Raw genomic sequence first — 18,101 nt, 5'->3', positions numbered from 1 at the left:
GCCAGAGAAAAATTCACACATTTCTTTAGGGGTCTTTCAATTGCAAAAAGGAATTATAGAAAATTATTTTTCAGTACCTTTACTTTCATTTTTATTAAGTCATGAGTTTGAAATATTTTTTTTCTATTTTATGGGGGTAGTTTGTGCCACAATGTAAAAACTTCAAATGAATCAACACTATAAACCTAATTAGCAATAAGCAAACCTCATAAAGGTCACATTTTAAATGGCACTTAGTTGTTAGCCGAACAAATTTGAAAGTTCCCAGTTACCTTCTAGGTCTCTCTTCAGTTTCCTTAAGTCTTTTATTAGGTCTTCAAACTTAACTTGGGAGGCCTGGAAAAAATCCTGTGGTTCTGGTAAAGGAAAAATACTCTTGTCTGTTCCTGCTTCCTAAACAAACAAACAAACAAACAGGCCACTATGAAAATTAAATGCATTTACAGTGAAATAAATTACTTTTTTGAAATGGCATCTATAAAACACTATTAAAAACACACAAAAATAACATATTTTAAATATTTCTTGCTAAAACAGCATATATATATCATTTAAGATGAAATCCTGACCAGTCTGAGTGTTGAAACTTCCTTTTAGACATTGTAATGCAAACTGTGCTCAATTTGAACTATGAAGCAACAATAAGCTCACAACATTTTAGGTCATTGTATATCAACAGAAGTTTAGATAACGGATTAGAAGTTTCCTAAAACCAGGTAACATGAATGCCTATTTTAATGGAGCAAGTGATCTTATGCCAAAAGTTTGTGGTTTCACTCTTTCCCAATCCAATACATATATACACACTTCACATGGATAAATTGAAAACAATATTTATATATTGCCTCGAGTATTTTATACAGAGAAAAATATATAGTTGAAGGTCTCTGCAGTTCACTAATTAAGTTTAATATCTGTATGGAACTCCAAAGCATATACCTTATTTTTAGCACAATAAAAAAAAAAATTTAGAACTAAAAAAAAACCACCAGCTTTAGGAGATTCTAAGCAGGGGAAATTTAACAAGTACAGTGTATAAACGGTATTACAATGACATTACTCTGCCTAACTATATACTAGTGAGTTTAAAATACTATCTGCGCACAGATTTCAGTCTGAAATAAAGGAAAGCTCATGGGCTGGAGAACTAACTATTTTGTAAACAGTGAACAAATAAGATATGAAAGATATGAGCACTCAGGGAAAGAAAACAGTACAATGGATAAAACTTAAATTGTCTCCACTTCCTCCAAAGAGAAGATAAACTGTTTTGTTTTTCCAGAATTTCCTGAAGTAAAACTACTGTATAGCAGAAACTTTGCAGGAATAATAAATAAATAAATAAAATTACAGACTAGACAAAATTGCTTTTGTAATGCGATTTTTTTTTACAAGACAGGCACTTAGGGTAAAGAAATTTTATTTTCCTGCTTCAGGAAAAAACAAACAAATAAACAAACAAAATCAACAATCCTATTTGTACAGATCCTCATATCTGCTAGTTTTCTGTCTTCTCTATAGATCAGCCTCAGGAGCTGTTCTACAATGTCCTGACATGCAGACCCTCCAGTGTTAGTGATGTCTTCAGTTCCTTTAGTCTTACTCCCTGAAAAAATTTCTATGACAACTAACTCTTCAATTCAACATGCATATGTAAGAATAAAAAAAAAAAAGAAAAAGAAAAAGAAAAAGAAAAAGAAAAAGAAAAAGAAAAAACAAGAACAAAGAACCAAAAAAAACTTTAAACACTAAAAATAAAAAATAAAAAGAAATAACATTTATATTCAACCAGAGATAAGGCCATGAAAAATCATTCTGGTCAATGAACTGACCAGAATTCAAATATCAAATGGAGACATCATCTTAATTTCAAAAATAAGAAATTACATACTTAAAATCAATCAATAGCGACATTTTCACTTGAAGAAAACAGTTCAAATTTTCCACTCCAAAACTTTGGACACATCAAAAAGCCCCATAAACACAAGTAACTCAAATCAGCAGCCATGCCTCTTCCCACATTCCTTATCTAACTTCACCTCCATCAATTGAGTCACCTATTCTAAAATATCAACCTGTCATTGTATTCTGTCATGAGAGACAAACATTGCTTCTGTCTTGCATTATTATCACATCAAACAAAATTTGCAATGTTACAGTAACCAGGTTATAAGAAGAAGCGACTGGAGGGATAACCTGTCCGGCCTGCAAGAGTCACAGACAGCTGTCTGCAGTGTTTAGTTCCAGAGTTAATGTAAGATTTTCCAAAGCACTATCAAAGAACCTACAGCAAACTTCAGACCTATTGAGGTCCACAGCTACCGTGGTCAAATAAATAAAAAAAAAAAAAAAAAAAAAAAAAGAAAAGGCAAATGCAAACCCTTTTACAAATTCTTAAAGAAATCACTTTTAGAAAGGTGTACAGCAAATAAATCTTTTACCTTATCGCAATGGCGCAGGTAATATATGACAACATAATCCACAAGATTAATACGATTATCCTAGGGAAAAACAGTAATATATCATTAAAAATGGATTATGGATACATACAAACGTTAAATGTTGTATGACTAACACTGTTTTCAAGTAAAAAATTACTGTATTTCAAAATATATTATTTATTTTTATTGCTGTGAGAAATAGAATTCACAATATCATTATTCCTAACATTGCTGACAAAAAAAATGGTATAACAATCACAGGTTTGATTATGCTACCACTGGACTTAGACATTCTAAATAGCAGGTACAGAAAACATCCAGTGGGAGAAGCTGCCACTGTACATTTTTTCATAATACAAGGCATTCTTGTATTATATTAACCATATCATTAACAATATTATTAGAATAATATTATATTATATATTATTCTTGAATACAATATTACCTAAAAATATATAGTTAAATGTATTATATATTAAAGTCAGCTGAAATTCTTGATTTGACCAGTCTGAAGTCATCTACAATAAAGATCTGGAAGGGGCAAAGGTAATTTTCATATTTTACACCAAATATAAAACCGGACAGCATGTACCTAACAAGTATATTTCATCTCCTTTTTGTTTAAAAACATGAATTTTAATGCTGTATTTGTGGAAACATCTTTTCCATTGGTCCTGCATACAATAAATGTATAGAACATTTTATTTTGTTGTATGTCATTGGTTCAGCATAGGATGTGAACTAAAGGAAAAGGAGAAAACTTTGACTTACACATTACAGGGTACTGTTCAACAACAGAAAAGAATTAGAATATAGGGAATTATATCTGGGATGTCTTTGCTGTATTTTTTTTTTGTTTGTTTGTTTTTTAATGGGGTTTTATACCCTATATTGACAAGTATTAGTATAAATGTATGTGAATGTCTGACTTCCTGTACACAGCTGCCTCACCTGTATTACAGCCTGCAGCACGTAATATTTTATTAATATCAAACACCAGCAAAATTCTTAACTAAGCAAGTCATTGCTATCATGTAGTCAAAACCACTCTGCTTACATAACCATTTCAGAATTGCTGGCAGGTTGTGTGACAAAAAAGAACTGAATGAATATTTGATTGTTTTTCCGAAGTTAAATATGCCCGTTCTATTTTCTATATATTAAGCTATCAAACCTATGACTTTTGTTTAAATGGTATTTCCATATGAAAAAAACACAGGGATTTTGAAGTGGTGAGCTAGATTTTTATTTATTTTTTTGTATCAAGTAGCTTTCTAGGCTCATCCCTGTGACAACAAATAACCTTTACATGAAATAAAAGACATTCAACATTGACACTTTACCTTAGCTCCTGGAATTTAGCTTACCTAGAAGTCATACTGTTTGCTGTCAATTTCCAGAAAGGGAACAACAGGACACAGGACACCTTAGTATTCAGATATGCAAGACCCTCCATTCTTCTTCCTCACAAAAACACTCTCCAGTTATCTCTAAGTTTCCATATCTGCCTATAGCAGCTGGCCCCTTTGATTTTTTAATGCATTTTGGAGACTAGTTTTTCCTACTTCTTATAGCAATATAAACTAATAATATATTTATTTTGGCTACCAGGAAACTGGAAGTACTGTAATTTTTTAGCTTGTTTTGCTAAAGAACAAGTCTTATGCAATTATACTGTACATCTGTCACTCCTTTTCATAACTCATAATTTTGCAGAGTGTTGACTAAATCCAGCCAAATTGGAAAGTCCCAGAGAAGATTAAATTCTTCCAAGTTAATGGTTAGATAGAAAGAGATAAAATTAGTACTTCAACTGAGAAAAGCCAGGCAGAGCTCAGTTGTTTTACATTTTTCCTCATGGCAGCTAGCTGACCAATGAACACCTGAGTACTGGCAAGCTGGGCCTAGATCTAGTTTAGCTGCAGCTTGTATTGTGTCTTGTCCATGGAGTAGAACTGGAAAAAAGTGGTCATATGGGACAGCTGAACTATTGCAGTGAAGAGGAAAGTAAGAGTTAGGAGACAAAAGACACAAATCCTTTGGAAAAACTTTCATAAATTCAGTGGCTCACAGAAAAAAAATATTAAATCTTGGTTTTACTGTTTGTTAGTGGTTGCACTCACAAATAAAATAAAAAGCTCCCTAGACATACTGTTTATCTGACGTTGCCCATCTCCCAAACTGAGAACATTCCTATTTACATATGCCATAACTGGGAAAAAAAAAAACAACTGTATTTTCCTTACAATTTAGAACAGCACTTCAATTAGGAAGAGAGGAAGCGTGTGAGAGAACAGTTTTTCTCTACCTCCAAATCTTTACCAACATCAGTAGAAAATACCTCCTACTCTTTGCTAGTTCTGATATCCACATGGCGCCTAGGTATGCTTTGGCAGAGAAGGATTTTTGAGTGGTGCTTCCATTGTCTGCATTATCTAGCACCTCATCCTCTACCCTGCTGAAATAAGGATCAAGGTAACTTCATCTCAAAAGGCGTGCACAGTGTGTCTGAGCCTTCTTTTGTTCCTAGCATGACTAATCAAAAATTGGCTACTGGTTCTCAATTTTTGACAAAAATAATTTACTGCCATCTATGAGCATTTGCTTGTTTATGCCATTCAGAATTCATGCCCTTTATCTGCTTAACCGCCAATTCAAAAAAAAGACTGACAGTATCTTGCTGGATCTGACACACCGTTTTGAAGAGGATTAAAATCCTGTAATATATATATTTAAATCCTTTATGTCTAATTCTAAAGTGTACATTCTGTGCTGCTTTTTTTTTTTTTTTAACATGACGTTTAAAGCCTTTTTACTCACATACAGCTACAGTTAAAAGAAGAAAAAGGTATGGGGATATTTGCTGGAGAAGACTTCAGTGGTCTGTGATCTCTCATGTCTCTCTACCTACTGTAATTTAGTAAAACTAGTAAAACAGACACACCGAAGTTCTCACAAGAGAAAATAATTTTAGTGGTAGTGAATAGGAGAAATAGGAGATTATGAAGACAAGCATGTAAGTAGAAGAAAGAGGTAAAAAGCGTGGAGAAAAAAGAAGAAAATGGTACAAAGTGCCTCGCTCTTTCAAGCAAAGAAACGAGAAAAGATTAAGTTTGGACAAATGATGAAACAGAAAGATATCACTTGAGAAAATAAATCTTTAATTAAATAGAGTACTTACTCTGCTTTTGACATCCTTTAGTTTGGGAAGTATTTCCAAACCAAATCCATCAGCTTGACCTCGAGTCCTATTCCCACCATTCATGTAATTTCCAAAAGCCAGAATCAAACCCAAAATTTCCTTTACACTTGTCATGTTCAGCAAGGCCTGGAAAATGGATACTAGTATGAAACATACATTGACACAAAAATTCTAATTGCTCGCACAACAAAGTTTTTTAGATTTTATTTTTGCTAAAGGAGGTTTTGTTTCTCATGTGCCTCTACAGGGAAAGGAAGCTAAAACTGGTACAGGAATCAAACATTTAAAAGAAGAATTTATTAGGCTATAGCTGCCTAAGATACTATCTTTAACTTAATCCACATGAGGTAAATTATATAGCATTATATACTATGTAGATGACAGAAAGATTAATGGAAGAAGTTTTACAGCAGGATATTACTAAATATCCTCAGTAGCCTTTAAAAATCTCACAGACAAAGTGTTTTTTCGTGAGTTTACATAATGCACAGTCAAATGGAGATGTGTTATTTTTGCTGCCACTGGGTTACACTCAGAAAGTCATTATTCAGTCTGCTTCTCATTGGCCCTGGTGCTCTGAAAATTCACATTTCAGGATCTATACTTAGTGCAGATATACCAGGGTCAAGGACAAAATTATTATGCCTCAAAAGAAAAAAGAAATCTAGCAACAAAGTGGAGAATTAATAAATTATTTTAATTTCTATATAAAGACACTTATGTTATCAATCAAGCTTCTGAGGCCATGAGCCTAATTCTTAACTATGTAGCTCTATATTACACATTGAAAAAAATCAATTGTCATATGAGGTCCTCTTAAGTAAACTAAGGGTAATGACTCTTCCCCTATCTCATACAACTTCTTTGTGTCTTCTTTATGTCTCCTTTGGAAAGGGAATACTAAGTAACTATTTTTGTTAGAATATGCAAAGAATATCCAAAGGAATAGAGTGTGGGTAGTTTGTGGCAGCAAAGCTGTTCGAAAGACACCACATAGCAAAAATAAATAAAAAAATAAAATAAAAAAATAAAATAAATTAAATGCTGTCCTGGCCAGGCTGTTATACCTTCAGGACACTATTTCATTTCTCTTTTATTTCTTATTTCATTTTACTTTTCATATTTTGTTATAATTTCAAAATCTTCTCTTCAGTTATTCATTGTAAAGAAACCTTAGGTAAAGCTTTGCCAAGTACTAGAAATCTGCTCTATCATGGTAACAGAAATGTATGGATACCATGGGAAATCAGTAAGTTAATGTATGTTATAGTCAGCTACTATACAGTTCACTGTAGAAGTATGTTTACATTGTATTACCAGTAGTTTCATGGTGGACAAACCAAATGATCTCTGATTTGACACAAACTAAAAGCAAGTCAAGTTTGCATAGTGGTATACTAACAAAGTAACTTTGCAAGGCCATGGACTAAGTTAGTTTGATATTTAATTTCTATTTGATCAACGTTATCTATTTTTCCACTTAATGTGCGAAGTAATCAAAATCTGATGTTCAAGTAAAAAAAAAATTTCCAAAGTAGAACATACAGCATCACACACAACTCATCTTCCCTCTTACCTCCTCCTCACGTTCTTATATGCAGTTAAAAATATCAATATATTTTTATTTCCCTGAAAAGCCAATAACCATGCTTAAGGTTCATCACTTTTGGTAAAAACAATCAAACAAACAAACCCACATAAGCAATCTAAAACACATTATGTTTTTATTTAGTTCCCATTAGGACTTACCTTGGAAACACGAGTAATGATATCAACTTTCCGGTGAACTGATGTTATCCCTTCAGAGAAAACTGACTGGAAGATAATACACTGAGCTCGTTCTGTGAAGTTGGGAATCTGAGATAACTCATATAAAAATCTGTGGAAAAAAAAAAGATACTAAATGAATCCCTACATTTCACATCCGTGAGGTACATACTGGATCAGAGCTGTAGTGTTATGAAATACATATATAATGCAATCTTTCCTACTTTGATCCAAAATTCTGACAGAATTTATAATTGTTGTATACTTTCTCCTCAGTGTTCTGTGTTCAATGCGTTAAGAAATCCTATTGATACCAAGAAAGATGTAACACATTAATTCTTGTAACATGAATTCACTGTCTAATAATAAAGAGGAATTATAAGGCAAGATCATAGGTTTAAGGAAAAAAAAAAAGCAAAAGCTAGAGAACCGCTATTTAGTGTTTTCACTTGTGTGTTTTTGCTTCAATTTAAAACATGCCCAGCAATACTGAACTCAACATATTCCTACAAAGTTATTTCATAATATAGAATGTCTGCCAAGAAATTTCTTCTGATGCTCAACCTCAATTTTCTTTTACTAATTTGCACCACGCTTCCAATTCTATAGCAGTGTGTTTTATGGTAATGCACCTAGCTGCGTATTTAGCTCTAAAATATTTGCAGATTATCTCTCTCTTCAGTCACTGTTCAGCAAAGTTACCAACTTTTGAAAAACAACAATTGTTCTTTATCTTTTCTCACACTTTCACTCTTCTCATGAAGCTATTCCACCTTTTTTACTTTAACTCTTTGGTAAATAAAAACAAATAGAAGTATATTCAACAACTCCAGTTCGGGTATTACAAAACGAAAGCATCCCAAGACACGAATATTTACTCCCTTTTCTTCAATTTAAAATGTAAGATTTTGGCTAAATAATACGAGAAACTTTAACATTTCTTATAATAACAGGGTTTGCATAATTTGCTTTGTGGGTTTTGAGTCAATGATTCCAGTGCTATGCATGCTTTCTTGAAATCTAGAAACAAACTGTCTTTTGCTCCAATATCACTTTAGTAGAATTCCTCCAATCTCCTGTCTACAGATATTCTTAGATCCCCTTTAATATGATGCTTTAAAGATTTTTTTTTCCTGATTGAACTCTGGGACATTTTCTGAATCATTATTAGATTGAATTCTTATTAAATTTATTTTAATTATTTAAACCAATTCATCTGATTTCTTCAAACTATTTCTTTTTTTTTCTCACTATAACGAATACCAGTATCTTTAAATCACCTTTATAAATTTTTCATGCATGCAACGCTTTGCTGAATACACAGCGCATGTCTGAAAAATTGGTAACATCCACCTGTGGCTGGTGTGAAATACAACATTCTAATTGGACCATCATTTTTTTTTCTGACTTTTTCTCTCTTGCCTGATGAGAAAATCTATTGTGAGAGAAAGACTGGGGAGGCCAGGCTTGGCTCTAGGATTTAAGCAGTGGGAAAAAAAAGAAATGCCAAGCTGGTATTAATAAAAATACTTCCTATTGGGAATGAATGGTATTGCCAGGAAAAAAAGAGGATACTTTGTGTGCACTTCGTGTGAGAGAAACAAAAGAAAGAAAAACCCCAACTGCTTCACAAAAGTTCTGACATACATACATATATTTTAAAAGTTTAAATTTAAAAATTCAAATGATACATTTTCTTGCCTTCCCTTGAAAGGGGAACTTTTATCCACATTTCTGGTCATCAGAGTGCAACGTAATTGTGCTGAGAATTAAAAGACCTTTAGCATAAAAAGAAAATGTCTCCAGATTTTGGAATTCAAAGTATTCAACGTAAATATCCTGACCAAACATTTATAACTGAAATATGTCACAAAGAAGAATTGATCTCAGCAGTTACCAAACAGAATGTCACGGCATGAACCTACGGTTTATCAAAGATAAACCACCACATTCAGGTGGATGAAGCTTTTTTCAGAGAAAAGTTCAGTCAGTGTTGCAATTTTAAAATGAGGAAAGTATGATTTTGACTTAAAGTTACAATGACTGTGACATAACTTTATGATGGGTTTCTCATTGCTACACTTCTCATGGCCTAAAGTAAACACAAAGAATTTGCTGTTCATCTGTGTGAGGTCCATTTTACTTCTCTTCTGCAGAAACTATAAATAAAAAATACATTTACTTGAGAACTCTTTTATCCTACCAGAATCTTGTAACAAAGGACTTGAAACTACTTTCAAAATCAGACACATTACCACGTTGTTAGTATAATACAACATTCTTTCAAAAGAGAGTCAAAGAAGGATGATTCTATAACAGTGAACTATTTATTGGGTCACATTTATCCACATTAAAGACTATAACATTTAGATTTAAATTTTTTTTTTGTTGTTGTTAAAAAGGTGTATCTAATCCTGCAAGCTTCTAAGGAAGCCACTAGGATTTAAACTGAAGTCAGTGAAAATTATTTGTATGTAGAAGACAAGCAAATGGCATTGCTTGTACAGAAAGCCTTATTTTATCTGCAATTATCAATAGTCCACTACTTCCTGAATTCAAACTACATACACAACAGAACATTTCAGTAACGTATTTTGCTACCATTTCCTTCATTAGTATTTCTTTCACAGTAGCGAGGACTTCACAAAGATTATATTAAAACTAGAAGGATCTTATTGGAAACTAGCTTAAGCATCTGTATCCTGCTAGCAAAGACACAAGTTGTGGCCAATTATGCATATAAATCTTCATTGTGTTAATGAATATTAATTAGCATCTTAGCAACTATTATCGTGAAGGATAATTTGGGGGATATTGTCATGTTGCTGAGATATATTTACAGTTTGTGCCAACAATAGCATGTGTAACATGCCAGCAAAACAAATCAAAAACACATGTGAAGGAGAGCATTAGTGATGCAAGTAAAATTTTCTATTTGCCTGGGAATCCAAAGCATTTTAAAATGACAGATTTCTATTAGACTTCAGTGAATTCAAGTCAATAAATGAATGCCTATCACTGGTATTTACAACCATTTATAAAAGGTTTAATTTGCACTTTTGTTCTGATCCTTATTAAAGAAAATACATCAGGTTTATGCCCTGTAGCAAATTATTTTACTCATACCTACAATTTTGCACTTTTCTGTCTCTAATGTTTTATGGAGTTATTAAGCATATGCAGTTCCAACAAATCTCTAGTTCTGCATTCAGGCTAAAGCTTGATCTACTGAGTTTTCAGAAAGGACTTCGTTTTGAAGGAGCAATAGAAATTACTTAAGAGGCAACACCTTGAAAAGCTAACTTTCCTAACCTATGCAGTTTAACAGAGTGAAAAGGGGATAAATAAGACTTGCAGTGACAACAAAGATTAATAATTGATAGAGTAGGTTTTGCTTTTAACACTAGTATTTCACTCTGAATGACCAAGCACAACTGCTTTATTTACAGTTCTTTACTTTTAATTATGGAACAATGATAGACTAAGTCGAACTTTGTGTTTAAGATCTGCCTTTCTCCACCAACCCCTCTCCAATATAATTTACAAGAAGGGACAACCTTTTATAACTCTAGAGCTCTACAAGACTCATGTTTTCCAGAACACAAAATACATTTATATTTATTTCACTCAGACTTGCAGGTTGCCAAAGATTCAAACTCTGGAAAACATCGACTAGTCACATAATGTATTCTTATGCACCAAGCCAAGGCAATGAAAAAAATGGATACAGGATACATGAACAAGATAGTTTAAGTGTTCTTAAGCCACTCTTACTCAAGAGAGCGTGATAGCCTCATCTTCCAAGATGAACTATCCCTAGTGAACTGTATGTAGCTATCACCATTGAGTAGTTAGCTGCTTTGTGTTAGAAAGAGGAAAAAAAAATCCACCCTTCACCATCTACAGTCTAATGGGAAAAAAGGTATGGAAATGTAATAATTCTGACATCAAACAATAATATGCTATCTCTACTGTTTCAATCCTTCCCCTTGCTACCCTTTCTTATGCCAAAGAGAGCAGAAAAGACAAAAATAGAACGAGAGAGAAAAGGATGCAAAATGGGTAGATGCTTCAAGGCAGGAAATCACACTGTGATTAGGAGAGGATGGAAATACAAAGGGAAAAGTGGCAAAACAGCAGAAGACAAATACCACTGGTAAGCCTAATCCGGAATCAAATACAAACACTAAAATAAAATTCAGTATTACCATGGTGTTCACAGATTTTTATGATTTCCAGATTGGTCTAAAGTTTATCACAACAGCAGAAGCTACACCTAGGAACTGTTTCATCCTAACATTTGTCACTGCCCACAATGGTCACAGGAGACAAACTGTGGAATCAGCCTAGTAGGCCTTCAAACAGCATGACTTGAGTGTACATTGTGCCTTGGACTCCCCAAAACCTTCTGTTTGTTTAGCTCCTCCAAAGTATTAACAAGCAAAATCAGTCTGGCCCTGCTTTATGGGACCAGGCTTTTAATTTAAAAAAGCCTTAAGAACTCTAAGGGAAGGATAAGCCTTCTACAAATATAAGAATAGAAACATAATTTTTTATTGATTTAAGGCCACATATTTAATCAGTTCTGGTGCTCCAAGTAGACCAAGTATTACCTGTAACGTCTGAAAAAAGTGAGATAAACACAAATTTAACACCATGCCTTGAAATACAGGAAAAAAATAATTATCTAGCAAATATTATGTATAAAGATTCTTTTTAACATATCACCAAAGGACTACACTACATAATTGATAAAATATTAAGAAAAAAACTCTTACTGTTCTGGTTTGTCTAGAAGCTTCAGTTCTTCCTCTTTCGAAGTCTGATAATATTGCTTGATTTTCTCCAGTTCATCTTTTTGTGCTCTCTGAGTGAATTAATATAAAGTAATTAATAACATTTTAAAACAAAATAATAAATTATTGCTCTACCTGTTTGTCTGCAAATAATTATATACTTAGATGGACACATTTAGACTATCCAAAAGAGTGAGCTAGCACTGATCTAGTATGACAATTTCCTTCGCTGCTTTGCAGTTCCATTTACTACCATGTTCATAAAGCAAGGCATCCTTGTAGGGCATGGCACTGCAAATATTGCTATAGGATGCTTCAAAGCATTTAAATCATAGATATAGCTCTGATATTTCTACAGCCAACTGTAAACATATTTTTGTACGAAATTTCAGCATCACAGTCTAAATTAAAGAATGCTGTCTACAAAGCAACTTAGGTAAGGATGGCAATGCACTAGCCTGAGTTCACTGCTTTATCCACTTACATCTTGGATGAGAAAAAAATCAGCATTTTAGCACACAACATCCCTTTAATAAGGCCAGTATTTTTCAGGCAGTTCAGAAGAGAACATTGCTAGATGTTTCTTCTTTTGTTAATGTTACATCATTTACTGTTACATCATTTTAGCCTGATTCCAAAGGCATGCCAATGTTTTAAATTTCTGACTCTTAAGCCAGTCAGAGAAATACGCTTCTCAATGATATCTTTTGATGTCACCTATTGTATTATTGTTAAATTCCTTAAAGAATTTTTCTACATAATGTCTCTAGTTTCAAACGACAAGATAAAATAAAATTTTACTTATTGCACATCTGAAATTCTGAATGCTATGGTGATTAAGCACAGACGTATCCCAACTTACTTACATTCTCATAAAGTGCTTCCAGTGTTTCCAGGTCTACTACAGAGTCATCAACACACAGAATAGCTGTATAAGATACAGTCACTAATTAGTTGTTAGAAAACAAACTGTGAGTTCAATTCTGTTTCTTGGGAAACATACGGAAGAGATCTGCCCTAGTTAAAAAATGTATTTACATCCAATTAATAATTTCTATTTTCAATATCTTATTTTTCTGATTTTAAATGGCAGCAATCATGCAAGAGCTTATTATAAACTCTATCTCAGGAGAACGGAGTTCTACTCTCCAGTATATTCAGCAGTCAAGGATATGACCTGCCAGGTGGTCAGCTTCCTGTGCAGCTGCCAGCCTGGAGAACATGAGAACACTGTATACCAGACAATGAATAGCACAGATTTCACAGTAGCTTAGAAGGCTGAATAGGAAGAAATTGAGAGTTAGGGCATTTACAGTATCCCTGTGTGCATGGGAGTTCAGGGAGATATGAAACTGTGAGATCAGCTTGTCTTGGAGCTACCAATCTTGGGAAGTAGGTAGACAAACTTGCAAAAAAAAAATCAGGTTGTATTAAAGATTTTTAAGGTATCTTCACAAAGAAGTTTGCAATTGAGTTAGCTTTATCCACTAGAAAAATACCCACAAGAAAATTTCCAGATAAAGACTTCTAAATCTCACACAGACACCAAAAGTATACTTTTCAATGATTAATTATTGCTTGTTACCAAAAATGAGAAGTCTCAAAATGTTTCCTGTTCCAAATCTTACTACATTTGGATTATACAGTATTATGTGTTTCCAACACTTGAAAATCCCATTAAAATTTAGGCAGTGTATTGGTTCATCGCTCTTTCTAATGCTCTCTAATGTAAAAGTCCAGCAAGCTAAGAGATGCACAATGACAGATGAATAACTTGGATGTTTAATTTTTCTAGAACACTATTTCATCAAGATTCCTAATGGGATCGGGCACAATTTCCCAACTACTGACTTATGTTTAAGTGTTATTGGGAACACTAATCCCAAAAGAATCAAGATTAAGGCCTCTACCAGTTTCCCACATAACCAGTGAATCACCCTGTTACTAGTACTCGATAACTTTTAATTTCAACTGGATTATATTTATTCAAAGGAAACTTGACTACTAGTGAATTTAGAAGATTTTAAAAGCGTTTGCTGTATTTGCAATCCAAGCTTGAAAGAGGCAAGTAACACATCTTTAAATAATTATTTAAAAGTAATAAGCTTTCGCCTGCTCTTCCACCTACCCCACGATTTTACGTTGTGATATTAACCAGCAGGCTAGTAAATTTTCTCTGTGGAAGGGTAATTAATTTTATTAAAAGGTTCAATGACATTTAGAACGCTTTAAAATTTTGCTTGTCAATTATGATTCAATCTGTTGACATTACACCTGGCTTAGAAGTAAATAATTATATTGAAGAAGACAATATCAATGAAAAAACAAACAAACAAACAAAACAATACCTACAGCTATTTTGTCCTATTTCAAATATACAAAACTCCAAAGAGTGTAACCAAATATTAAACCCCACCTATAGAGCTAGACAAAATTCTGTTTTTAAAGAAAAATCCTTAGGAATTGAATCTATGAGATCATCTGTCAGCTCTAGCAAGACCGTTCCATGAACTGCATTATCTTTTGCATTATCCAGTGAAATTTCAAAAAACCCTTAGTGATTAGAAAAGGTACTGGAAAATTGTTTTCATAGTCTAACATGTTTAACTTTATGATTTTTAAATACGCATATTTAGTTCAAAAATTTTCCGTTACACTTTCACTTCCACCCTATTTTGGGATACTCTGAAATCTGCTTATGAAGAAAAAATTATTAGTCCATAGTTGTTTAGAAAAACAACTTATAGGAGGTAATTTTAACTCTTACTAGAAATGCAAAACACGTAACAAATAGTAGATCTTTTAAGTATGGAACTATTAGAATTAGAGCAAGGATTTTGAAAAAAGAACACATTAACAAGAATATCAGTGTTTGTACATATAACTGTGACAAAGATGGCGCCAAAATCACGAAGTGTTTTTTTAATGCTAAATGCTCTGTAGTTAAAAACTTTTCTGTACTTAACAACAGACCTAAGAAAAAAGCATTGTTTTCAAGTAACATGATAAACTATTCCCTATGCCAAAATGTTTGAGATTAATAAAACACAATATGAGCCGTTAACAAATTTTAAACAGAATTAATAATAATCAGTGTTAAGAGACATTAATATGAATTATTTTATCTTTTGGGGCAACTGTGTGTTTCAACGGAAGAATCAAGAAAATATTTTCTGTCCTACTTGATATACAACCTGTCCTGCTGTTACTGGCAATGTCCATGCAGACAGGTCACAGTTAAAAATCTAGCCATATTTCTCAATTCGATGATAGAATGACATCTTAGGATGTTAGCATATGTAGAGACACACTTCCAAAAAATCCGAAGTACTGCCAAAATCTACAGCAGATTCCTTTGTTTCACCTTTATGTACTTTACATCTTTATGTTTTTCCTTCTATCTTTTTTCATTCAAACTGATCAAACTTAATGCCATACACATTTGGAGCAATAGACAAAAATGAAAACATATAGAATTACAAAAATTGTCCATTTACTTTTTTCTTCTCTCCTTTTTTTTTTTTTTTTAAAGAAACATTGATTTTAAAAGCTGGAAGAAATCCCCAAATTCACAGGTGTCTCAGTATTCTTCATATTCTTCCTAAAATACAGCATGTGCAATACGTTCACAGTATGTTCTGTAAATTAACTTGAGTTGGGGCAGCTGAAAAAAAAAACATTTCTCTAGATCAAAGAAACTAATTACTTTACTTTTTCCTTAGAGCTGCAAGGAACTAAACCTTTTCAATTTGTTTTGTTAAAAAAAAAAGGAAAGCTTTATTCATATGTATTTTAACATTAATAAAATTAATAAGAGCTTTGATGTTTTTCAAAATGCTATTCCAGATACAGTGAATTTAGCCACAATACTTTAATGCATTGAAATTCATTATATCAAGACTCACATAAGTGTAAGTAATATAGGTGAAGTATCATAAATCTACAAAAGAGGCTCCAAAACAATTAATAGCTATTACAATATCAATCATCATTGGTGGTTTTTACTTTTATCTTGCTTTCTAGTTAGCTGTCTTCCTTACACTGTCAGTTCAGTTAGAATATTTCACCTACACCTCACAATGTTGAAAGGAAGTAGACTCATGCTGTGAAAAGCTGGTAATTTTATTGGGTTCCTCTACCTTTAAAAAATCTGTTACTTGGCCAAGTCTGGTTTCTGAGATCCTTTTTTGCAGGGAAATTGAGGCAAACATTTTTATGTGGCCTATGGTGTCTGCTCACAACAAGAAGAATTTATATACACAAGGATCATTAGTGCAGGGTTGCACCCATTAGGATATAATAACCGTCAGCTAGGACAAAAAACAGATCAGCATCATGCATTCAAACTAACAGGCACACATAAAAATACTTGCCAACTACATTTCACATACTAAGAGTAATGCTTCAAATATAAACTTTTACCAAAGGTTTTTAACAGACTCTTTTTAAAAATGAATCTAACTGTAAAAAACAGATTCCCTACTGGCACAGATTTTTCACATGCTCTATTTTATCACTTTAAAAATGTAAACCAAAGAAAAGCTGAGAATTTAAAGCATACTGTCTGCAGTCTACATACAACTGTAGAGCTTAAAGGTTAAATATGAAAAAGACAGTTCTTTCTTCTTAACTTGCTTAAATACCAAAAGTCTTAAGGCTGACTCTGATATACAGCCTCATTCCTACTAAACACATTGTGGTTAAATCAGGATTTAAGTCCTGACGACAGAGCTTACATATATGCAACAGTATCACGCCACTTAATGTGACAAACTATGAAATATGAAGAAATTATCTTAACTGTTCCTTCATGATAAAACAGAAATATGTTATTTAAATAAAAAGAGCTTGCAAAAGTTGCATTCATTTGGCCTGAAAGTACTTGATTTCTTTTATGTGTTATATTCTTCCTACTAAGGCTCGATATCATAAGAACATGAAGCTCATCACTGGGAAATGCAAATGAAACTGTGACTGATCTAGAATCATAGAATCATAGAATATTCCGAGTTGGAAGGGACCCATAAGGATCATCAAGTCCAACTCCTGGCACTGCGCAGGTCTACCCAAAAGTTTAGACCATGTGACTAAGTGCACAGTTCAATTGCTTCTTAAATTCAGACAGGCTTGGTGCTTGGTCCCTTCACTGGGGAGCCTGTTCCAGTGTGTGACCACCCTCTCGGTGAAGAACCTCTTCCTGATGTCCAGCCTAAACCTCCCCTGCCTCAGCTTAACACCATTCCCACGGGTCCTATCACTGGTGATTATGGAGAATAGGTCACCTGCCTCTCCACTCCCCCTCGCGAGGAAGTTGTAGACTGCGATGAGGTCCCCCCTCAGCCTCCTCTTCTCCAGGCTGAACAGGCCCAGTGACCTCAGCCGCTCCTCATAAGTCTTCCCCTCTAGGCCCTTCACCATCTTCGTCGCCCTCCTCTGGACACTCTCCAACAGTTTTACATCCTTTTTGTACTGTGGTGCCCAGAACTGCACACAGTACTCGAGGTGAGGCTGCACCAGCGCAGAGTAGAGTGGGGCAATCACTTCCCTCTAGTCAACTAGAAAGTCACTATGATTGTTAAATACAAATCCCTACTTGACAAAACCACCTAAAATACCCAAATTGCTCTGGTTTACTTCTGAAAAATTGATCTGATGATTTGAAGTTATTTAAAGGCTTTCTCCAGCGTTCACCAATCACACAACACAAAAACATTAAGATATACAATACTAAGAAGCACCATATGCACAGTGTAGGTTTAGAAGACTAGAAAAGCTCACGTGCTGCAAGAAGACATGAGCAAAAGACTCTGGCAACCAACATTAGATTGGATGCCCAAGGCAGACGTACAAAAACGTATGTTGTGAATTTTCCAGAACAAAGAAAATAACTTTTAA

The 18,101-nt window shown here is 33.6% G+C and overlaps 1 protein-coding gene across 1 annotated transcript in view; it reads right to left on the bottom strand.

Moving 5' to 3' along the window:
• The window catches only part of FMN1 (formin 1), a 194,501-nt gene that overhangs the window by 59,922 nt on the left and 116,478 nt on the right, over positions 1-18,101 (bottom strand). The window contains 6 exon segments of the mRNA XM_040558445.1: positions 273-393; positions 2,442-2,501; positions 5,623-5,769; positions 7,393-7,522; positions 12,189-12,277; positions 13,073-13,134. Coding sequence (XP_040414379.1) covers positions 273-393; positions 2,442-2,501; positions 5,623-5,769; positions 7,393-7,522; positions 12,189-12,277; positions 13,073-13,134 — 609 coding nt within the window.

This window comes from Cygnus olor, chromosome 5, assembly GCF_009769625.2.
Source record: "Cygnus olor isolate bCygOlo1 chromosome 5, bCygOlo1.pri.v2, whole genome shotgun sequence".
NCBI lineage: Eukaryota > Metazoa > Chordata > Aves > Anseriformes > Anatidae > Cygnus > Cygnus olor.
Note: the sequence above shows the minus strand (reverse complement) of the source record. Positions and strands in the feature narration are given on the sequence as shown.